At 40.3% G+C, this 25,123-nt stretch overlaps 1 protein-coding gene across 5 annotated transcripts in view; it reads right to left on the reverse strand.

Annotated features, from left to right (window-relative positions):
• LOC111869987 overlaps positions 1 to 25,123 on the reverse strand; it is an 89,414-nt gene that overhangs the window by 40,680 nt on the left and 23,611 nt on the right. For all 5 annotated transcript variants that reach the window (XM_023861892.2, XM_023861891.2, XM_023861893.2 and 2 more), the window contains exons 4-6: positions 23,901 to 24,172; positions 13,617 to 13,808; positions 8,874 to 9,803 (exon numbers count right to left, since the gene is read on the reverse strand). In XM_023861892.2, coding sequence (XP_023717660.1) covers positions 8,874 to 9,803; positions 13,617 to 13,808; positions 23,901 to 24,172 — 1,394 coding nt within the window. The remainder of the gene's footprint in view (positions 1 to 8,873; positions 9,804 to 13,616; positions 13,809 to 23,900; positions 24,173 to 25,123) is intronic.

Raw genomic sequence — 25,123 nt, forward strand, 5'->3', positions numbered from 1 at the left:
CAGAAACTGTACCTATTTCAGTAATCAACTGTTAGCGGGAAGAAGGGAACTTACTCAGCTGAGCCAAACAGAAAGAACTAGTACCAAATCAGCTCAGTAATTGAAACTAGTTGCTTATGATGCACACAACTGGATAGAATCTCCCCCTGCCTTTCAAAGTGTAGTTTCTGGAGCAATGTGCGTGACACACCCCAGACATCATGGAATACAACATTCATATAATGAGGAAAATACATAATGTCACAAACCTTCAGCAAGTCATCAATAAGGATCTGCCATGAATGACAAAACAGGGACTATGACTAAACTTGGGAACACAATTTTCTTCAATAAGAAAGTTCCTGTGGTAACTCCATAAATTTCACAATCCATCTAAACATTCAGATGTGGATGAACTTGAGTTCTCCAGAGGGAGAGTTACTCTCACACAATGTATAATACATAAACACTGTGGTACAAGATTTACAGACCGTGCAACATGGCTAGCTATAATTGCAATATGAAAATAAACTTAGTGAGACAGGCAAAATCCAAAAACATATCACATCATTTGCATGTGTGACAGCGAGATGTGTATATACTATGAATATGCATAAACCACCAGGAAGGTAATTTCTGTGATAAACCCAGGAAAGCTCAAAACCTGAGGGTAATTTCTGCGACAAACTTGGGAGAGCTCGAAACCTGCCACTGCTGAAGATTACAGTCAACATATGGGCCACATGAACTGGACAGAACAGCTACTAGCTATTCAATCAGAGATCATTGTTGTGGACAAAGAAAATTATGTCTTCACCTGTTGTATGTAACAGTACTGAATACCTACATCATTCTATTATTCTGTAATAGCAAAACAGACCACTGAAAATTTCATTTGACACTGGTTCAAAAGCTGCTGGAAATGAATGAAAGGGAGCCTCATCCTCAATTTATCATAAGGGGATGAACAAACTCACAAGCCCATCAAATCACTCACCTTGAAGTTTGACACAATGAGAATAGGCTAGCTGCAGGATCACTATTACATCTTAGTGCTCAGAGCACAAACTTGGTTTGCAGACAGACACTGCAATTCCATATCATAAAATGATAAGCTATAACAAGACTTCCACCACAAGCAGAGAAATATTCTCAGAAATGTCACCACTGTACATTTCAAATTTACATGTGGTATACATAATATTCTGTCGTTCCAGAATTATAAACTTCTCTGCGAATAATTTTTACAATGGTAAGAAATTACACTAATAATATCATGGCAACACATTTTCTTTCTAGTACTTCTCAATGGAATATTCTGGCAGCAGTAGCCTACTGTTAAACAGGCTTTATGGAAGGCTGAAATAAATAAAGTGTACTTGATTATGTTCCGCCCACATCTGTTTCAACTTCGGTAAAAGAAAAAGTGCGTGAATAGTTTTCGAGTCCAAGGCAAAATATTGGGTGTATATGCGACAAATAACTTCACGCCGTACTGGATATAGCGAATTTTATTTCACATTCGCTCTTACAATCACAATTTACAAGCTCAACATGACTGCCATCGGCAGTATCACAAATGCCAGAATGCATACTCTTCCCTGGCCAACTCGTACCTCGTAACTAACTCTTGAATAGTCTTCGCTGCCCCTTATTTAGCCCCCTTACGGACAACACAGAAAGCAGTTATGTAATAGACACCACTGTCGCCTGACACAGTGTTTGCCAATAGCCTAGCAACGCTGTCGGGAGTTGTTTACTGCTGAGTAGCAACGGCGGCATCCCGTGTTACGTCACCGCTCAAGGGGGAGGGGGTGTTATGCATAGCGCAAATACGTCACAATATAAACATTTCTTCAATAATAATATCACACCTAGAGCCAATGCTGTAGCAGAAGGATTCAAATTTGTTATTCCTTTATAGTAAAGGTTAAATGTTTGGAGACAGAATATCAGTGTTCATACCAAATGAAGTTCTCAATGATGTTTCCTTCTTACATAGTGTGACGTGTTGCGCAATGGAGGACACCCCTTCCCTCCCCAGCGGTGACGTAGCAGGTGAGTCAGCACTCTGCCCCCCCCCCGCAACTGTGACGTGGCACTCAACGCCACTGTTGACACGGGCAATATGCAACAGCAAACAGAATAAAAGCTGGCTGAGCAGCAAGTGAGTGTTAGCGTGTAATCAGGAGTTAGTGTGTGAACCGGAGAAACACAGTTGGAATCTAGCAGCAGTCATGGAAAGAAGAACCAGACGGGTGTGTTAATCAGCGATAGTTTGTGATAACTGAGAAGTAATTGGGAGTGTGTAACACAGTGACACTTATATAGCTCCCATACTGTGAATACGTGTAGACTACTGAGGACAGAGTGAAGAGATTATTGCGAATAGGGTTATAAAGTGTGAAACCCCGCAGAGTGAGGAGATTATTGCGAATGGGTTTATAAAGTGTGAAACCCCGCACAGTGAAGAGATTATTGCGAATAGGGTTATAAAGTGTGAAACCCCGCAACAGTGTTATAATCAATTGTAGTTACGACTTGTAGGTTGTTAAATAAACCAATTAACAATCCGAGCGGCGTCTTCCATGGCTAAACATGTTACAATATCAATATTTTTTTTCACACACTAACAACACACACCAGTAGTGTTAATGTTCTTGTTACCACTAACAGTGTGCAACATACATATTCAGCTCAAGGGCAATGCAGATGCTTGGCCTATCTTCCCTTGGTGCATGAATGAGGACAAAAATGAACAAACTCTAAGCCACATGCCAAACACTGAGACCTGTCCTGTCTGCTTTGTTTACTTTGCTCCTCACACTTTACATGTCAAATTATGCTGAACTACAATTATGACCTCAATTATGAAAACGCAATCAACAGCTTAGTAGCTATTCAAAAATGTGTCATATCAGCTGAAAGCCAGAGTGGCAGAGCAAGAAGAGCTGGCCATTGCTAGGCAACGACCAGTAAACACACGGGAAACAACGACTATGACATGACATATTCTATGTTGTCTGTGCACTCCAACCTGAAGCTATATAACAAGGGCCAGTGGGACAAGCCAGCAAGTTGCAGCTGCAGTTGGCCAAAAATGAAAAAGAGAGACAGACATACACCTTAAGGTTAAGAACCACAGGCTTCCTCAGGTTTATCTGAACTACTGCCAAAGTTATGAACCAAAAGCATTAACTTCTAAAGAAAAAATACAGTGTTTCTTGAGTAACAAGTTTTCAGAGGACCTCCAAAAAAAGAACTCATTAAGTGGAAAACTTTTAGGAGGGAAATGTAAAATTAGGTTCATTTTTTGGAGCCACTTTCATAGTTTTGTCCCAAGCAACCATTTCCTAATATTTCAATTACAAAAAATATGAATGTATATTACCATGGCAACTTGGAAATACTGTGGCAGCAAAACAGCAATATTTTGCTTAAGTGCTAAGAAAAACTTAATAAAGCACAAGTCATAATGGAGCACCTAGAAATTGTGTAAAAATAACATATAAATTTGAACACAGCTGTTCAGGTTTGCTTCCAATTTCTGTACAACATTAAATGTCTCCTGCAAAGTCACTGCTTTCCATTTAACTAGAACCAGTGCTACATTTACTTTAAATTACTTTACACCACAATACAAGTAATAGCAATAGTTTCTTGTTCATATTAAATTTGTAAAAGCACATGTACACATGATATCAAGCAAGCTGAACAGTGAAACAAGAATGCTTAAAACTGAATGAATGTAAATGGATCTTCAGTGATATGCTTCACTCTGTAAAAGTTAAATAATGAAAGCCATGGAACTAGAAATGAACAGTCAATAGCGCAGGTAGACGTTTTGAAGCAGTCCACAGGCTACTGCCAACTAGGGCACAGTTTGACTATCGAGAAATGAACAATGGTTGTAAAGCTCTTCAAACAGATTATAATCAAACTTGCATATCATGTGTAATTCATCAGTTTTTTTTTCAAATGTATTAAATGGAAAATGTTATTAAAAAAACTTTTTACACATGAACTTCTAAAGTGTGAAAATGTTATATATGAAAATTTAAGGGCATTATTCTATTGAGAATTTTGGCAGGAATATGAAAACTGAACTTCTTATATGTCAATATTTAATATCCAGAAAACACTGTATTATAATGCACATCAAATTGGGTCAGATGAAAGACAGTAATAAAATATACCAGAAGTGACCAAAATTCAGTGGATTCAACTGCAATGATAGCAATCCACATGTATAGTACATCACATATAGTCACTATGTCTATTACACGCTCCTTTTGTTGGAAAATATCTGCTGGAAGTCCTGAATTAAAGGTCTTTCATTTCATTCCCTCTTACTCGATTTCTTCACTGGGGGGGGGTCAAGCTATCCCTGAAACAGGCTGCAGAGGCCCATAGGTTTGCGAGACGACAAGGCTCCCATACTTTCTAGACAATCAGCTCACAAATGGCAGAGGCTATCAGCCTTACACGATGGCCACCATTTTCTTCCACGAAGATTCCTTGCACTCATTTCTGTTAGAGGTTCAGTTGACCACACGGCCATAGTGGGGCTGGAAGGATTAGGTGAACTGAAAAATCAAACGACCTCATTGGGAACTGAACTTGAAACTTTCCAACTTCCCAGCTTTTAGCATAGAGCATTAACCAAATATGTTACTGTGAGCCCCACCCAATTTCTTCAAATGAATAATAATTTCTTAGAAGTAAAGTCTCCACTAAAACAAAAATATGGTTATTTGCTAATGATACTTCACCTCCCTTAACACTGCTGCCATTCTTATTCAGGTTTTATGACAGTCACCCAATGAACTCACTGCAACCCCTTCCCCCACAATTTCAGTGAAGGTGAGTGTGGGAAAAAGGCACTTCACCCATAATATGAACTCAGCTGGCAGTGGACACCATACTGTAGCAAATAACTGTACAGTAGTTGTAAAAAAAAAAGAAATAATTTCAGCAGCAGCCAAGATGTCAGGGAACTGGAAACAACCAACTCTTAAAGATAAGTTGTAGAAACTCCCTGCACAAGCTTTCAGAATTATCATGACTTGTGTGAACAACATAAAGAAGCGCAGAAAGCAGAATACTTTGAGCACATCAACATCACTCATGGTGATGAGCCTTCTTGATAAGCCACCATTTGTGCAGCGATTTCCCAGCGTTTTACGGAACCCGAAGGTTCTTTATTGTGTTCACAACAGCCCTTCACTAGTCCCTATCGTAACCGATCATTACCTACCGGCATAATTTTTAAATATTAATACTTGTTACTTACTACCAATTCTATACTAAATGTAACTTATGCCCAGTTTTGCATTAACTGTTCTCAAGAATTTACAAGGAGGAATGTTCACATACAAGGCTATTAGAAAGATCCATGGCAGCCAGTAGTAACCTGAGCGGCTTCCTTCCCACTCCACCAGCCTGATTAACCCGTTGCCGTGGTTCGTCGTGTATGTTTCGTCAGGGATTTAAATCGTCTGGGGGGGTTCGACGTGTATGTTTCGTCCAGCTGCACACGTATGTTATAACGCCCATAATAATTGATGGTTTTGCTGTAGATTGTTAGATTTTTCACTGGCCTGTTGTCAGGAGGACTGTATTTAATGACACACGCGTTTAAGAGCGCTAAGTCGTCGTTACATATGCCTGTCTTGCAGCAACNCAACCTGCTTCCATGGCCGAGATACAGGGCGCCCATATTATAAGGTAAGGTTATAAAACCACCATTTAAGATCATTTTAGTGAAAGTTTCATGTTCCTATCTCATAGAATTTAAGAACAATGATGAATAAATAATTTTCGAGCAAAATTTAAATGGCCGGCTGAATATATTACCGCAGGAGCCGCGGCCGCGGAATTTAAATGACCACGTCAAAGGGTTAAATGAAACTTCCAGAATGTTCTTGATTAAAGAACAGTGAGAAAGCTTTGAGAATGATCTGGAAATAGAAGGTTCTGGGTGTTACATCATCACACAGTATTTAAGGATTGAGTTGGGATGGCGAAGGCAGATAAGTAAGTGAACATGTACACTTAGTGGGACACGGTGGGAGACTGACGTACCTCATCCACCATACAGTAACGTAGTGTTGTGAATACTGAAGTAGTGTACAGTGAGTGCCAAAAGTGCAAATGTAACAGCAAGTTACTGCTGCTTGTAACTGTGTAGTGCTGTTAATAAAGAAAGTGTGCTATCAATACCGAGTTGTGAACCAGAGACTTCATCCAGAAACCTCTCTTGTCGAAGCAAGGCCAATTAAGCCCTAAGAGAGAAACTGATTGCTCGATCCCAGGGCATTGTTATCCCTTTACTCCCAAGGCGCCTCGACGTGGTTCCGAGACCACGTAACATCCATACCAATCACGAAGGGGCAGCCAAGAACTGTCACAAGTAACGTCCAACGTGTGGCAATTACATGAGGCCCATAAAAGGACACTTACACTATCCTGAGCCAGATCAATCCAATCCATCCCATTTTGTCTCTTTAAGATCCATTTTAATATTGTTCACCCATACCTTGCTCTTCCCAGTGGTATCTTTCCATCTGGCTTTCCCACCAATATCCTATATGCATTCCTCTTCTCCCAATTCATGCTACATGCCCTGCTCATCTCACCCTCCTTGACTTGATAATTCTATTGGATGAAGAATACAAATTTTGAAGCTTTTCATTACTCTGTTTTCTCCAATCTCCTGTCACTTCATCTCTCTTCGGTCCAGATATTCTACTCAGCACCTTGGTCTGAAACACCCTCAGTCTATGTCCCTCCCTTGATGTCAGAGACCAAGTTTCACACCCATACAGAACCACAAGCAAAATTATAGTTTTGTATACTCTAATTTTCATGTTTTTACACAGCAGACGAGAAGACAAAAGGTTCTGGACTGAGTGGTAGCAAGCATTACCAGAGTTCAATCTCCTCTTAATTTCCTCCCTAATCAGGTTCTGATCTGTTATAGTAGAAGTAAAGTAAAGCTATCCTTGTAACAGGCCGTGAAGGCCCATAAGGTTGTGAGATGTTGAGGGTCCCACATTATCTAGACCACTGGTTCAAAGATGGCGGTAAGGCTGCCAGCCTTAAGCACTGGCCGCACTTTACTCCCCAGGAAAATTGTTTAATTAATTCGTGGTACTCATTTCTGTTAGACACTGAGTCGACCCCAGGGCCATACTGCAGCTGGAAGGATTATATCAATTGAAAAAAAATCCAATGACCTCATCAGGACTTGAACTTGTGACCTTCCAGCTTGTAGCACATTGCCTCAACCAACTACGCTACCGCGTACCCCCTGGTTTCAATAAAGCTGCAATCAACCGGTTTCAAAAAATGAGAGTATTCAATGCTTACACATAAGTTCCCATGATTCAAGAAGCAGCCATCCAGTCTGTCAAAAAACAGAAGTTCAAGTTCATGACTTTCAAGCATCAAGTTGACTGCTGATCAATTTTACAGAGAGAGAGAGAGAGAGAGATACTTAATTTTACCAATTACTGTAGAGAGGGAAATCAGGACAGATGACCTGTGAGATGTTCACTGAATGAGTGAATATCATTAAAAGAAGTATGAAATGACAAAGAGTTTTAACAACAATGGATATCTGTCCAGCTCACCAAAAGGTGAAAACCTGTCAAATGTGGTAGTACAGATCTGCAGCTGCTTGACCAGGGTATTATAAAAAATTTCAGGATACTTTATAGGAAACATCCATGAACTTCTGTTTAGTAAATTCTGATAACTTTGAATACATACCTGAATTTTCAAAGTCAATACATGTGCCAGATGCTGTTTTATGAATTACTAACACATGGGATGAAGTTAATCCCAAACCAATAACTAAGAGCTTTGCAACAGCAGGTTTTGTGGGTAGGCGTTTTATACATAGTAGGATTTAAGGTTCTCACAGTGGTTGTCATGAAGAGGTCTACTCTGTGATACAATGCCATGTATTCCACCAAAAGTTAGCCGATGTTTTGAAGGAACATATCATCTCTATCTTCAGTGCTGAAATACAGGCCAAGGAAGAAACCAATGTGAAGCACCTAGCAAGCACAGCAGATGGGGCAACAGCAGCTCACTTTCAATGGGTTACGTGGCATTATATCCCAGAAGACAGAACTCTTTTGTTTTATATCAGGTCAACACAAAAAGATGACTGAAGATCTCTTACAAGTGACTTAACAAAGAGCAACTACCAAGCTGCAGGGTCACTTTGAGCGAAGTCACTGAGATGGACAATGGTAATCTGGTATTCAATACCATCAAACAAGATGATACGATAACCAGTGTATTAAAGGAACTGAGCAACAAAAACAAAGCAAAACGAAGACCTGTACATGATAATTAGCAGCTTTTGACATGGTAAGGAAACATGTGTTTTGCCATGAAACACAACACTAAAGTGTTAAATTATACTGGCAGTGCAAAAATGGTCTGAATGAAGATACAACTACAAACAGAAAAATTGTTCAATGAAGATTAGATTTCTTTGTGAAAAATACTAATATAACAGGAAAATACATGTTTCTTCCAACCAGTTACTTTCACAATTCACTTACTGAGCATCTAGAATTGAATAAAATTATTACACAAGTTATTAATAGCTCCTAGGAGTCAGTTTTTTGTACAGTGACCACTAACTTCCGGTCACAAGAATGGTGTATACAAAGTTTCTATTGTAATTTTTTATGCATAGACATGTCACCTAGTGAGAGGTTGGCTTAGGCTCAGTTTCATTTTACACTCAGGTAAATATTTAGTACTTTTCCTGAAAGCAGAAGATACATGTTTTCTGCTCATAAAAACAAATCCCTTGACTTTCATGAAAACTTCGCAGCAAGAGCAGTATCTTCATAGTAAAGGTGTGAACTTACTGTACTTTTAAACTGTCCCTGGAAAGTGTCAACAATGACGCTCTGGTTGGCACTCAGGTGTTTCTCCCAATGCTTATCGGCCTCTATCTCATCGCTGAAGTTAATAGGAAGATGTGTGTGGCAGGAGGAAGCCCCAGCACCTAGCAACTCATCTGCTGAACTCGTCTCTCCCGCTACAGAGGGATCAAGACTCCTTAGCTTACGTTCACACTCCATACGGAAGTTCTTCTCACGCTCTTCCAGTTTCATGCGCTTAATGTTGCTGAAGAATTTGCCTGACTCAAGAACCAGCTCCTCGCTGCATTCTGGTGGAGAGTCCACTGGCTCCTGTAAGAGATTAGTCTCCTTGATTCGTTTAACACTTACTGTCTTGCCATCAAAATTATGAAACTCTGTCAAATTAGGCATCTCCAATGTATCTCTCCATCTTGCATTTTCATATTTGGGAAATTTTTTAGAGTCAAATCTTATCTCATTGTTGGCCTCCTGTTCAGTCACTAAGACATTCACATTTGATGTCTTAGCATCCTTCAAAATGTCTTCCAAACCTCTCAAACAAGGTGATGCGTTGTTCAGTTGGAGTGCCACTTCATTCTTCTCCAGAACTGGCTCAACACCACAAATCTGGAACTCCTTTCTTCGAAACTTTTGAGCAACATTATTGCTGTTATTTTCACTACTAAAAGTCTGGTTACATATAAAATGGACTTCTTTCTCTGATTCATTATCATTTATAGTATGAGTAGTGCAACCAATTTCTTGCATTACTGTCCCGTGATTTTTATCGTTACTGGGATTCACATCTCTGAAAGATACAGTGTCTTCTGGGATTGGTCTGAGACGAAACAAAGTGCGACTTTCTTCTGAACTCTCAGAGCTGTGCGATGAAGACGAATGACTGCAGCGCAATCCATCAAATGAAATTCCACTCTGCAACACAAAAATCAGAAAATGAAACTCTGTATAAAAATGTATTATTGCTCCTACTTTCATTTTCACGCTTAAGAGGAGTCGCACTTGTACACACAACTGCATGAAGAAGTAACTTATGTAAGGGTTGAATAAAAAGCAGCAACAATGGCTGTGCAGAACATTTTCAAAGTGACCGAGCATGGCCAGTGCTTCACGGTGCCATCTCTCAGATACACACAGTGGGTTTATGCCAGTAAGGCAGCAGAATGCATGGAACAAAATGGGGAAGTTAATGGCTCATATAACAGTTCTCCAAGAAAGTTGAAGTTGGAACAATGTTCCTGGATCATCATGGTGCAAAGGAATGTTGATGTCATCTGCAGGAGGCATATCACAATGATGCATTGCTGTATTAAACAGCTATATAATGGATGAAAGCATTTCAGCAGGGTCAGGACACTACATGGGATAATCAAAGTGCACTACAACCCCCATCCTGGGTGAGTAGCTTTCATGTTTTCAGCTTCATGGGTGGGGTGACAAGACTGAGCCCACTTCGTACATCAGGTATGTTAGCCAGTAAATGGCTATTGTACCAGTCCCACATGATGGACGCATATGGAGTATATGGGGGAATGAGAAATGGCAGGTGAAACCAAAGTGCCTGGAGGCAACCTACCCCAGTGCCACTTTTTCCACTACAAATCCCTAAGACTTGACCTGGGATCGAACCTGGGCCACCATGGTGGGAAACTGGAAACCAACACCCTGCGTTATGGCACGGCCACCCTGGGAGTAAGTACTGCTCATAAAGTCACTGTAATGGATGACACGACAACTGACTGTGGAGGTTGGAGCAGGCCAATTCATAGTCTGTCCCACTATCACAGACATCAGGGAGTGAAAAATTGCATCAGATTCAGTACCACACATCTTTACTGAAGAGCAAAGGTGGCACAGGTGCTAACCCCACCCGGAGCAGTACCACAGGATGCTTTCTTGCCACATCATTGCTCTAGATGAAACCTGGGTACATGCTTAGGAGGTTGAACTGAAATGGAAGTCAAACAAATAACACGATCCAGATTCTTCACATCTAATAGAAACTTGCCAGGAGCCCAGAAGGTTCAAAGTGATGTCCATTGTGGTGATATCAATATCACCCTTCAAACTGTATATCCAGAGGGTTGGACTGATGCTGTGGAGAGCTACAGTATGTTTCTAGGGCATCGCCAGATTCCACAGTGCAATGAAAGCATCCGCATCTCATTACTGGTGCACCGCCAGTTGCTCCGTATGACGATGCATACTGTCAAGTGGCAACAGCTTTGGCAACATGAAAGTGGGAAATTCTGCAACATCCTCCCTACCCTGCAAACATGAGTCTACACGACTCTGACCTGTTCCCAAAGTAACCCTTCTGAGGGAAGGAGTGTTGGACTGTTGAGAAGACAATGCAAGCAGTAACATGGTGGCCTCTTGTGACAATTAACAGGAACCAATCAGCTGACAGCATTTGTCACCTCCCACAGTTTTGGGACAAAGTTGATCGCATGGTAGGTGACTATACTGAAGGCGTTTAATATTCCTTTTCACTGGATAAAATGTGTCTTGGTATGCCACATATGTTTCCACTGCTTTTCATTCAACCCTCACACAACTGCCACAGAAGACTCGTATTAGTACAAACAACTGCATGAAGCAGAAACTTACGTAACTCCCGAAGAGGAGTTGTCTTTATATAAACAACTGCAGGAAGCAAATACAAACTGAAGAGTTGTTTAACATGATATAATGAGCATGTCAAGAATGTCAAATGGCACTGACATTTTAGGAATCTTGTCCTATGGTTCCCGACATCTGTTAGCTGACTGCTAGAAAATGTGGAAGCCTCAACACCTCACAACCTTATGTGCCTCCATGGCCTATTACAGGAAGTGCTTTGCCATTTTATTTACCAACATTGGCTAACTCAATGTAAGCTAGAAAAAGTATTTAATAATGTTGGAAATTGCAGTCATGCTACAGTGAAGAAAACAAAAATTCAAGTAAAATACTGGTAAGGAAACTGTTGGAAGACAGATAATAAGGTAAAAAAAAAAGGTACAGCTATTCCTGTAACTGGCCATGAAGGCCCACAGGGTTGTGAGACACTGAGGCTCCCACATTTTCTCTAGACAATCAGCTTACATATGGTGGTAAGGTTGTCAGCCTTACATGCCAGTCCCCCTTTACCCCCCAGGAAGATTCCTGGTACTCATTTCTGTTAGAGGCCAAGTCAACCCCAAGGCCCAAGTGTGGCTGGAAGGATTAGGTAAATTGAAAAAATATCATCAGGATTCGAACCCACAACCTTCCAGCTTGTAGCATAGTGCCTCAACCAACTACACTATCATGAAAGACAGCAAATTATAATAAAAGGCCAGATACTGAAAACAAATGTTAACATGTACTTAATAATGACTAATTTTTGGCCCATTAGAAAGTTCACTTCTGGTGTTTACTTGACCAAGATCAAACTGTATACCTCCCAAACACACGTCCATTTTCAATTTGTTCATTAAAATAAAAGTATGAGGGCTATTGAGAAAGTAACCTCCATTCATTTTTGACAACTAATGTAGGAGCAGGGGAGAGCTTGTGCATACAAGGTAGTGTCACATGACTCACTGCTATGTAAACCATCATATAGGTAGTCATCTAGTGCTTGTTTTGGTCTCTACAGAGTGAGTTACGATGTATCCTGTGACTGATAATCCTGCCAGCTGTGAAATTCGCATTGTTATCCGCTTTTCTCACACTTAAAACATGAGTGCTGCAGAAATCCATCATGAATTTTGCTCGGTGATTTATGGCCAAAGTGTAATGTGTGTGCTTCACAACTTCATAACTTTTGTGTGAATTTCCACAAATTTCAAGCAGTCTTCTGTATGAGGCTGTCATACTTAGGCTACACTATCACAAGTTATGAGCAAGATGGGTTCCAAAAATGGTCACAGCTGCACTCAAAACACAGAGAATGGCTTTGGTTTTGACTTTTTAGATTGATACCATGGAAATGGCAGTGAATTTTTCAATCAAACTGTACAAATAGCAGGTGATGAAACCTGGGTTTCATTTGTGAACACTGAATCCAAATAGCAGCCTAAGCAGTGGATGCACACACATTCACCAAACACGCTGAGAAAGTTTAAACAAATGTTGCCTGTCTGCAAGAAAGCTGATGGCAACTGTTTTCTGGGACAGGAGAGGACTGCTGATGGTGGAATTCACGCGTCAAGAGACCACAATAATGTCAGAAGTGTACTGTAACATTACAAAACTGCACAAGAATACTGAGAACAACAGGTGTGGAATGCTGACATCTGGTGCAGTGCTCCTTCATGACAGCACATGTCCACATACAGCTGCTCGAGCATTTCAATTTGGAGTTGTTTGACCACCCTCCTTACATCCCTAATCTCACTATAAGAGACTACCACCTGTTTACCTTCCTGAAGAGGTGGTTTGGATCACAGTGCTTCAACAAAAATGAGTTGATGGAAGATGTCAAAACGTACATGGGAGAGCTCACAGGCAGCAGACTTCTCTGACACATGAATACAAAAATGTATTCACTGACATGACAAGTGCCTCAATTCTGTACACATTTTTTTAACATAATAATTCTTTTCCTCATTGCTTGTTTGTTAACAGCTCACCAGAGGTTACTTTCCAAGTACCCCTTGTATTATGGAGTGGAGTGGAATATACTGAACTGAAGTGGCTCATGATGGGCCCAATGTTAGTGGTGCTCTAATGATGAAATTTTTTTCATTCCCATACACTTACTTGGGTAAATGACTCCTGATCCGAAACATCAGTTACTTTCCTTACTGCCTCTCGCTCATCCAGAATCTCACACTGACTATGTGGTGTGGGTGGAGGAGTAGAAACATCAGACAAGATGCTCTTACAGCTGGCAGTGTTCAGCTGTTCATGCAGATTGTCCAAAAGCAAAGCAAGGAACTCCTGGCAATCGTGCTGCAATAACATAAAAAAATGTTACATCCACATGAAAACTCAACTGTCCATTTTCAAGCTGGAGTGTCTACTTGCAACACTTTAGGAAGGCACTGAATTTTCATGGTTTATTGCTTTACTTTGTAACACTTTCTCAACTGTTTAAGTTACAAAGTGTCAAAATTCAAGAATGACTGTGATGGCTGAAGTGAGAATGTGTAAGGAACACGGTCTACAGTAAGGTCCTATTCCTTGATTTGCCTGGACAGACTTCTGAAAATTACAAGAAACCTCAGAAGCACCACTACTTCACTGTGACAGTCAGTGAGTCATCATTTAAAACAGATAAGTAACAACGTTCTGTTGAGGCTACAACAATTATTTCAAGATCACAGGACACAGAACATTAGGCACTGATGACACTTCAATTGAACCAAAACTATTTCTAACATTTCTCTCATCACCATGAAAGTTAAGTCAACTGCACCTCCACACCCTGAGCCAAGTGATGGCCTCTGAGCAAGTTAACATACTGTAACAAATCCGATCAACACACTGCCAGGCAACAGCTCTGTAAACACAGCCAACATGCAACAATGGAAGATGTGTCTCAGTGGACAAATGTTATTGCTCGTTGCTATGCAACAGTGCACCAATGAAGATGCTGGCTAGGACTGACATGACTTGTTCTCTGTGTGGTCTGCCTTATACAACAGCAGAACTGTGTTTTCTGTGTGTGGCCTGTGCAGAGTGCTTACAAGGAAGTGAATTCAGATGCATAGTCAGTTCAGGGCAGTTATGAGTGAATAATAGCAACAGAAGAATGCGAACAAGAAAGCAAAGAGGTGGCAAATTTGAACTTGGAGTACAGAAGAGCACAAGAGGTCAGCCTGGGAAAACTTCAACATGTGAACTGAAGACTTAATGTGTGCTGTGGTGCAGTGTTATTGGGAGTGTGTGATTTAGGGAGACCTTATAACTTTGGTGTTATAAATCCGAGAAGACTGATGGAGATAGACTGAAGAGAGTAGTGTGGAGTGCTTTGTAGTGTGAAAATCAGTAACAGTGTACTAATTAATTGTAGTTGTGACTAGTAAGTATTCAATAAATCCAATTACCCATTCAAACTAGCATCTCAGTCACTGATACACGTGACAATACAAAACTGCACAAAACTTTCCAAAATAACATGCTAGTCAAGGCAGTTGTTCAATAATGGTTGTTCTATATACATTATCCGTGCGGCTGGATGTACTTGCCCTCTAATGCACTATGAAGCATCTTGTAACAAACATTATTACATTTCAGGTGGTCAGTGGTGAATATGGCTGGTAGTGGTTGACTGGTTTCTAATGCCACACTTCAACAATTAAGTTATTTGTGCTTTTATCCTCAAGTGGCCAGCATACTTGTAACTTGTTTTCTATCGCAACACCACTTGGGCAAGTTATGTTACCCAGTGTACGTCAGTTGGGTTAGGAGATATCAAGTTCTCACTCATTGTGGGGAACTCTGTGGGCAACCAAAATGGCATCTAATTTTGCCACTGTGCATCTCTCATCATGAGTGAAAGCTTCTTTTACATGCTGTAAATGTATATGACATTGGACCCTTCACTTAGTGGGGGGGTGGAGTCCAGCTGGGTCCACTCGGCATGGCATCCTATTGTACCTGCTCTGGGTGATTATGATGATGGAGAATCTGGTGGAATGAAGATAAGCAGACGAAACCGAAGTACTCAGAGAAAACCCGCCCCAGCGCCACTGTGTCCACCACAAATCCCACTTGACCAGACCCAGGATCAAACCCGGGCTGCCACTGTGGGAAGCCAGCGACTAACCACTCGAGCTATGGCGTGGCCTTCATGGGACTCTTGGCTTTACATCCCTTCTAAAGGAAGTTGTGTTATGTATTTTTATCACCCTTAAAAATCCATGAACCTTGAGTCCAATGACAAGCAATTTTCCACTAGACCACTGAGGAAGAAATGGGTGAATATGAAGACTATGGTCTTCTGGGCTGTAACATTGTGCAGTCTGATGACCGGTGACACAACAGAATCTCTTCTAACAACTTTATCAGCATTTCATTCCTCTGGATTACTTTATAATTAACTCAGAATCCTGTCGCAGCTCATTCTTCACTTCATCTGAAGGGTTTTGTAAAACTTGGAATGACAAACCATCTAATGTAAACAAGTTTAATACAAATAAAATAATGTTTATATGGTCTTACATGTTCTGGCCCTTTGAGGGCCATCTTCAGGGGCTCAAAAGTAGAAGGAACTTGGTTTATGACTATGCAGATCTTGGCATAATTGTAAGTTATACAGTCATAAACATTGCAACATGTCACGATTGTAGATGTTTAAATATTATCAGTAAAAACGTTTCTTGTTTTATATTTTCTGACTGATGCGTTTGGTCTGTTGTTGCTTGTTAAATTCCTAGATGTGTGTGCTGGAGGTGAAATATGTAAGGCCGTATAAATATTGAAGTGTTCACAATAAATTTATCTACATTGGGTGGTTTGTCATTTAAGTGTAATGGAGATGCTGCTTCATGTTAAAATAATTTGTAAAATTTGTGGCTATGTGATGTTAGTGGTTAGACACAGGATTTGGACTGACAACTGGATTTACTGAATGCTTATAGCTCATAACTACAAGTAACTGTGTATAACAGACTCACTGATTTACACACTCTTAACCTTTAACGCCGAATGTTATATTTACGAAGTGTGTTCAAAAAGTATCGAACCTTTGGTCGGCAGAAATACATTTATTGATTTGGAGGTACAAAACCCTAATCCCCTTCAAAGTAGTCTCCTTGATAATGCACACACTTTTCCCAGCGCTTCCGCCATTGTTGGAAACACTTCTGGAATGCATCTTTTGGAATTGTGATCAGCTGGACCGTCACATTCCGCATGATGTCTTCTCTTGTCTCAAATCAGGTTCCTTTCAGCGGCATTTTCAGCTTGGGAAATAGCCAAAAGTCACACGGAGCCATGTCGGGGGAGTGGGGAGCCTGACGAACCACAGGGATGTTGTGTTTGGCGACGAAAGTCTGAATCAGATGCGCAGTTTCGGTACAAATTTCGCGGACACTCTCCTCATGCCCAAATCCTCGATCAAAATTGAATGTACCGATCCAATGCTTACCCTATCTCGTTCGCAAGTTCTTGCACTGTGATACGACGGTCCTCCATGACCAAAGTCCGCACTTGCTCAATGACATTCTCATTTCGGCTTATTGAGGGTCTGCCTGAACGTGGTTCGCTGTGCACTGATGTGTGGCCATCTTTGAAGCGGTTGTACCACTCATTTTTCCGTGAGTTGCTCATGGCATCGTCACCGAAAGCCTGTTGAATCTTGCAAATGTTTTCCACTTGGGTATCGCCAAGCTTTTGGCAAAATTTGATGCAATATCGCTGCTCATGTTGTTCCGTCATTTTACACCTTACTGGAATCTGACAAGCGCTCACTACACATCCCCACTCATAGGCTGACGGCCAGCGACTGACGCTTTCTGCGGGCGGGAAAAATTCACGACTGCGCATGAATGTCCCTTCCACATCTCCACCGAAGGGGTCTCCCGTGCTTCATTGGCTTAAGCGGGGGAAAAAAAAGGCTCGATACTTTTTGAACACACCACGTATATGCAGCAAGCAGCACCCAAAGTTGGCCGAATGTTTGTGTGTGTGTGTGTGTGCGCGCGTGGGGGGGGGCAAGACACATGCTCTCTTTGGGAGTGCTGACAGTTTGACCTTGGGTTTGAAACCAAAACAAACCTACATAAGGTCATGTCAGTGGTTCATTCCTGGTTCTGAACAATGAAATCGTTTATCATGGTACTGGTTTCAATACTATTTACGTTTTCAAAGCCCAGCTTTGCTTCAAGAACTGATGAGAAAAGATTCATCAGTGCCTGCATATGAGTGCTCCCAGAGCCTTCAAGGAAGTGTGAAGCATTCAAGGATTGGTTTTAGTGACGAATTATCAGTTAGGAAGTCAGTGTCAGACTGTCATATATTTCTTTGTATATCATTTTTATTTTGTGTCTTGGAAGATGTATAAACCCACTGAGCTAGTATTACTTTGTGAGTAAAAGGCATCTTCGCCAGTGCAACTTTCGGTATCAGTGTCGGACTGGCACTCTTTTCGACTAGTATTATAAATTACTTTGCATCACTATTTTGCAAGTATTACTAATAAGGGAGAGTGTCGCTTTGTCAATCAACATAATTTATTCGATTTTGCTAGAAACCCTCCTCCCCCAAGATGATTCGTCAATCGCACAAGGCGAATATCGCGGTCAGTGGGGGGGGGGACCAAGGTTATATGGGGCCCAACTAAGTAGACTGGAGGTGAAACATTCACAACACTGGCCAACCAAAGGGAAACAAATATGTTGTGTTTCACTAAATAAGAAAAGCAGGAGCACACTCTTCTATTGTAAAAAGGGTGATGTCGCTCTGTGTGAGGTGGACTGCTTCGAGAAGTGCCACACGCATCAGAGTGTATCATAAACTGTGAAGTGACGCAGTTCGAACTCGTGTACAGTCTGAACAAAATATTATTGTATATACTGTGATTATATTTACAATATCACCATGATTCAAGGTTGAAGAAAAAACAACAGGTAAGTCCTTTGGGATTTCATAACATACATAATAAAGATTATATTTTGTATTTCATGACAAAATAATCAGTTAATTTTCGTTTGTAAAAACTGCTCTTTTGTGTATATTTAAAACATTTTATTGTCTTTCAGGTTGTTTTTAGTTCGTATTTCTGTGTTGCATAGAAAAGAAAATGTATTTGTTTCTGATAGTTTGCAATGTTAATTAATTAGGGCAATTTAAATACCGGCCGCAGAGGGCTCCCAGCAATTTAAAAGTCCGTATGTTATAGGTTAATCTCTACACTACAGCAGACATAAAGTCTTTGATTCATTCACTAATTGTTGTCAGGTAACAGCTGCCAACAATGCAACTCAAGACAGCTAACATTCAACTCTGACCTCCAACTGACTCTCAATTAGGTGGCTTGTCCAGTTGGTCCTTGTTATATAAAGCTGGCACAGATGGCATAGAAAACAGTATGTCCTCTATTGTGTATCTGCTGCCATGAAAGCATGTTTACCACACCGCTGCCAAACAATGACAGCATCTATTCACTCTGCTATTCCAGGTTTAAGATGTCATGTTACAATATTTATAATTTTGCTATTATTTCATAATCAGTCGATCCACATTATCAAATAACACTGATAAAGGCCAACATTATTCATGTGATTCAAGAGACAAGCTTTAACAGTGGGGCAGTTAATCAATTAGTCATGTATTCCACAAATCAAAGCAAAGGAGTTATGATCACCACCACCCTGTTTATTATGTGTATGACTATTTTTCAGCACGCATTATAAAGACATGAAGAAAATCATTATACGAGTAGTTTCACTCCTCCATGCTGTCAAAAGGGGTCCAATCCACCATCCATTTCATGAAACATCATTAACATGAAGTTATTATTAGTCATTTGGCTAGGTGATAGCTTCAAATTCCATTCTTTCAATTATTTAAAATTTGTCCCCTGGGACAAATGCTAGAAGAATACCTCACTTAAGACATGACCACTTCTTCTCAAATCCTTTCCAATTCATCTGCCATCCCACCATCTCATGCTATATAGTCGCAATAAAAGACAATTTTGTCAAATAACCAACGAAATGAAAAGTGATTCCAGAATTTCCAACTAATGTCCTTCAGAGGCTTTGCATATAACTACAATGTGCATTTGAAAATTAGCTGTTAAAAGAAACTTCTACTACTGTAGTTTTATCAGCTCACCTCTATGAAATGGCAGAACAGCAGCCAGCCCACCAATTCCATGTGGCTGAGTCTTTCTTCAGAAGATCAGCTCCTCAATAATTTCCAACATTTTATGAAAACCTGAAGGTTCATTAACAAGTTCAACAGAGCCCTCCCACTGGTCCCTATCTGAGCCAGATCAATCTGGCCTGTGTCACCCCACCTATCTCTCCAAGATCCATTTAATATTATCCTTCCACCTACGTCTAGTCTTCCTAGTGGTCTCTTTACTTCTGTTTTTGCCATGAAATTCATACATGAATCCCAAATCACACTCATGTGTGTTCTTAACCACCTTTACTAAATCATTCTGATTATACTTTGTGAAGGGCACAAGTTCTCATGTGGAGGCAAGTTAGAACACCTCTACTATAGCCCTGGTATTCACAGAAGGTGACAAAAAGGGAACCTGGTACCTGTGTACATAATTGGGACACTCTGCCACTGGTGGACATAAATACAGAGACTTGGTCCTCCAGGTTGGAGGTTGGTTGCATGTCCAACGGATCTTACTCTGTAAAAAAATTACTGCTGCAAAATCCAAAGATGTGAAAACCAGATGGTCAACCTTCCAACAAAGACTATGGCTCAAAAAAGGGCTGTTTTGCCAGTGATGAAAATGAGTCAAATTTATGAAGCTCCTCATTATGCAGTTTTCTCCATCCCTCCTACCCTTTCACTCCCCATCAGTCCAAATATTCTCCTTGACAAACTTCTTTTGAACACTCTCAGTCCATGTTCTTCCTTTAGTGTCACAGGCCAAGTTTCACACCAATACAGAATCACAGGAAAAAATATAGTTCTGTATATTTTAAATTTTATGTTGTTAGATGGCAGACAAGGAGATGAACAGTCCTGAAGTGCATGCTAGTAACCATTACACAAAATCAATCTTCTCTTAATTTCCTCATGAATAAAATTCTGATCTGTTACTCTCATTCCATATTATTTGAACTCTTACCACGTTTTAAAAAGGTCCGTTAGCAATCTTTATGTCATGATTCTGCCCTGAACTGTGGTAACAAGACATCAAAACATACTTAGTTTTCCCTGTTTACTTCTTGATCAACCTCCTTACTTGCATCAACCAGAGCTTCTGTGTTTCTCTTTTTGTGGTATTTATGTTATCTCCCACTAGATTCAAATCATCAGCATAAACCAGAAGCTGATGTGCCCCACCTGGTTTTCCTGGACTTTCCTAATGGCATAATCTAAAGCAAAGATGCAAATAATGGCAATAACGAACCACCTTGTTTTACACCATTCTGAACACGAAATGATCACACAAGTGTTCACCTATACACACTTTACTCATCATCATCATCATCATCAGTAATCTATCAGACAACAAGTCCACAGTCTCTTCCAAAACAATTCCTCCACTTCAATGCGATCTAGAGCTTTCTCCTTCAAATGACAGTATCCTCTTCTGTCCCCAAGGTTACTATGGGTTACATTTAAACACATATTAACCAACCTCAATACTTTCACGTGTACCCCAAACTATTAGAATATTGTAGAATATGTTCCTTATAACTGAATCATAGGTTCTCTTCCAAGTCTATGAATATCTGATATAGCTTCTCATTTTACTCCCATTTTTCTCCCACATGATGAATTAAAAAATTATCAGTGGATGACCTGTTACATCAAAACCCATACTGATGAACTGCAACAATTTAGTCTATATGGATACTTGATAAAATTTTGTATGAAATTGACCAGAGTGGCATGCCTCAATAATTACTAGTCAGCTTTATCGCCCTTCTTGTAAACTGTTAAAATAATTGACTCCTTCCATTTCTCAGACAATTCTTCCTTGTTTCAAAGAGATTTGAAGAGTCCATGAAGCTCATAATGTAAGGTTTCACGTTCTGCTTGAATCAGCAGTTCTGCTGGAATTTTATCACCATCTGGCAATTTATACTTTTTCAGCTTTGTAATAGCAATTTCAACCTAAAAATGAACTAGGTTGAGCTGTATGTATTTCTATCTGCATAACATCACTGACCCTATGAACATTCAACAGCTGAGAGCAGTAATTCTTCCAGCTCTTAAGAATGTTGTGGGAATGTGCAAGCAGGTCACCATTCTAATACTCTACTAAGTTACTTGCAGGTTGATAANAAAAAAAAGTAAGTAAAACTAGCCGTGTAACAGGCCGTGAAGGCCCATAGGGTTGTGAGAAGTTGAGGGTCCACATTATCTAGACAATTGGCTCAAAGATGGTGGTAAGGTTGCCAGCCTTATGCACTTTATTCCCAAGGAAAATTATTTAATTCATTCCTTGTTCTATATGGTACTCATTTCTGTTAAGAGGCTGAGCCGACCCCATGGCCATAGTGAGGCCGGAAGGATTAGGTCAACTGAAAAAATTCAATGACCTCATCAGGACTTGAACCCATGACCTTCTGGCTTGCAGGATACTGCCTCAATCAACTACGCTACCGTGGACTTCCAGTTTGGTAACCCTTCTTAAATTCATTTATTCCTCAGTACAGGTCTCTAATATTCTTGTTCTTACCGTAAGTTGCAAGCTCATTAATTTTTCAGATATTCTTTTCTTTCTTGAAAAGCCTGCTGGCTTCACATAATATATTGTTCAGTTATCCCCAATTATTTGGCTGCAATTTAGCTTTCTTCCCTTGATCTAATAGTTCTGAACACCCCTTGTCAAATCATGGCTTATGTTACTTCAACCTGCATTAACCTGGACTCAGAATTACTGGGTATTTGGACTTTGTCCATCATCTGGGATTTTAAAGAAACTATACAACACTATATTTCCAACATTTGATTTGTATCTGTCCTCAGGTGAAGGGGGAGATACCTACTCTACTGGGTCCCTTAGAAAGGGCTAACCTCAATCACTGGAGAACCTGTAAGTGTGTAACTACAGCCATATAAGAACCTGAGAAAAGGCACTGTCAAAGGGACATAACAGGGGGGGGGACGTATGATAGAAACTTTGATAAATAAATATCACAATTTTTTTTGTACATCTTTCCTGTTATCTTCCTTTGACAAAGCCTGGTCTCATGTATTTATACAGCTGTAGTTTTATTAACATGGGCTGTCCAGTGATTAAGGTTAACTCTTTGTAAGGGGCCCAACAGAGTAGATGTCTCCCCCTTCACATGAGGAGGAAACAATTCCAGTTTCCAAAACGTTATTCTCTAGCTTTTTAGAATACTGGATCATGGAAGAAGTCCAAATACCCAGTAATTCTGAGTGTTATACACCAACGTCAGTACCCTTTAGAATCAACCTAGACTTTCTCTGGCTGAAATTGTGCCACTCTGATAGTTCCCCAATCTCTATTAATATCCATATTATCATTTATATTTTCCAAAGCTGTGAATGCATTTGACATTTCAAACCGGTTCAGATATTTGGGAACACGATAACAGATCGAAACCTGATTCAGGGGGAAATTAAGAGGTGACTGAACTTGGGTAATGCTTGCTAGCATTCAGTCCAGAACCTTTTGTCTTCTCGTCTGTTGTCCAAAAACATAAAGATTAGAATATACAAAACTGTAATTTTGCCTGTGGTTCTGTATGGGTGTGAAACTTGGTCTCTGACATTAAGGGAGGAACAGAGACTGAGGGTGTTTGAGAACAGGGTGTTGAGAAAAATATTTGGACCAAGAGAGATGAAGTCACAGGAGGTTGGAGAAAACTGCATAATGAGGAACTTCATAACTTGTACTCTTCTCCAAGTATATTTATAATGATCAAGTCAAGGAGGATGAGGTGGGCAGGTCATGTAACACGAATGGGGGAGATGAGGAATGCGTATAGGATATTGGTGGGAAAGCCAGAAGGAAAGAGCCCACAGGAAAGACCAAGGCGTAGGTGGGTGGACAATATTAGAATGAATCTTAGAGAGATAGGATGGGATGGTATGGATTGGATAGATCTGGCTCAGGATAGGGACCAGTGGAGGGCTCTTATGAACATGGTAATGAATCTTCGGGTTCCATAAAATGCTGGGAAATTCTTGAGTAGCTGCAGAATTGGCGGGTCCTCCAGAAGGGCTCAGCTCCATGAGTAAGTAAGTAAGTAAGTAAGTACTGTTCTTTGCCCTCCTAACTCATTTAGTTTTTTGATTCCTGAACCTCTCCATACCAAGTTTTTGCGTTGTCTGCTTACTTACTGCCAGCCTCTCCCTAACTTCTACCACAACCAGACAGTGGGCAGTATCACAGTCAATGACAGAAGTGCAAAAGCAAATTACCTGTCGGAAGTCCTTGAATTGTGGATAGTTGAATCCCAGTGCCTGTTTGAACTCAACAGGTCGCAACACACAGTATTTCCCACTCCAAATTTTCTGGAGCAGTGAAGCAAACTGATCAGTGAGTGAGTGAACATTTTCTTTTTCAGAAAATGGCCGTGAGAGGAAGGACTGCATCAGGGGTGGAGCAACAGTCAGGCACTGCAGACCTGATGCCATGAAACATGTGTTGCCCAAGTTTCTCAAGCCACACACTCCAGGACATGCAGCTGAATCTAGGACATAAATCATCTCCATGATAAAAGGTGCTCTCACCACAGCAATGTGAGGATATCCATACATGATCAGTTCAGGGCAAGACAATGTCTGTCAGTTTTCAATTTCTATGAAAAACAAATGAAAAACTAATCACAGGTAGTCACAATGGGACCTGATGATGGGAGCAATAAATGACAATGTTGCAAATCAGTACAGTAAAATGTCAGCATAATAAATTCATCCAAATGACAAAATAGTCCTCATTATAACAAATTTTCATTATTCTGAATGACATTTAGAAACGTTAGAATGATAAATACACTTAAAAAATTAAAAAGGGTCAAATTTAACTGTAACAACAACAAATGATAACAGAAATGAATTGTAACTTTTATATAACAATGAACTATAACAAAATATAACATGCAGGGGCAGCCCACGTATAGGCACTGTGGAACTGCAGCACCCCCAATTTCCACTTGATATTATCAATAACATTTATATAATGAGTCCTTTTCTCTTTAATTCTTTCTTTATACTTGTACAATACAATATATAATCTTTAAGCTTAATGTCAGTAGCCAAATCTTTGTATGGAACTGTGTGCTTCACAGTTCCAGTGGCGAGGTGTTTGTTGACTGTTGTCTGTTGTGCGCATGCGCACATAGGAAGCTGCACGCGAGGCTGCAAGGAAGACAGAGCACTGTCGTTCCTGCAGTGCCGACCCTGGTGTGCTGGTGGAAGGTAGTTTTTTTTCACTCCACGTGTGTTGTGCTTAAAAACCGTGTACAATATTCTTGTATGTGAGTTCATTGTAGAATTAGATTATTATCCTGCTTCCAGCTACTCTATTTGATTCATTTTTTTTTCGGTTCTTTTATTTAACAGAAAACTTTAACCATGGTCTTGCATCCCCAAGAAATAAGTTCTGTGACTGTAAGTGAACTTCAACAGCTCAAGTTTTCACA

The sequence above is a fragment of the Cryptotermes secundus genome, unplaced genomic scaffold (assembly GCF_002891405.2).
Source record: "Cryptotermes secundus unplaced genomic scaffold, Csec_1.0 scaffold2458, whole genome shotgun sequence".
Classification (NCBI taxonomy): domain Eukaryota; kingdom Metazoa; phylum Arthropoda; class Insecta; order Blattodea; family Kalotermitidae; genus Cryptotermes; species Cryptotermes secundus.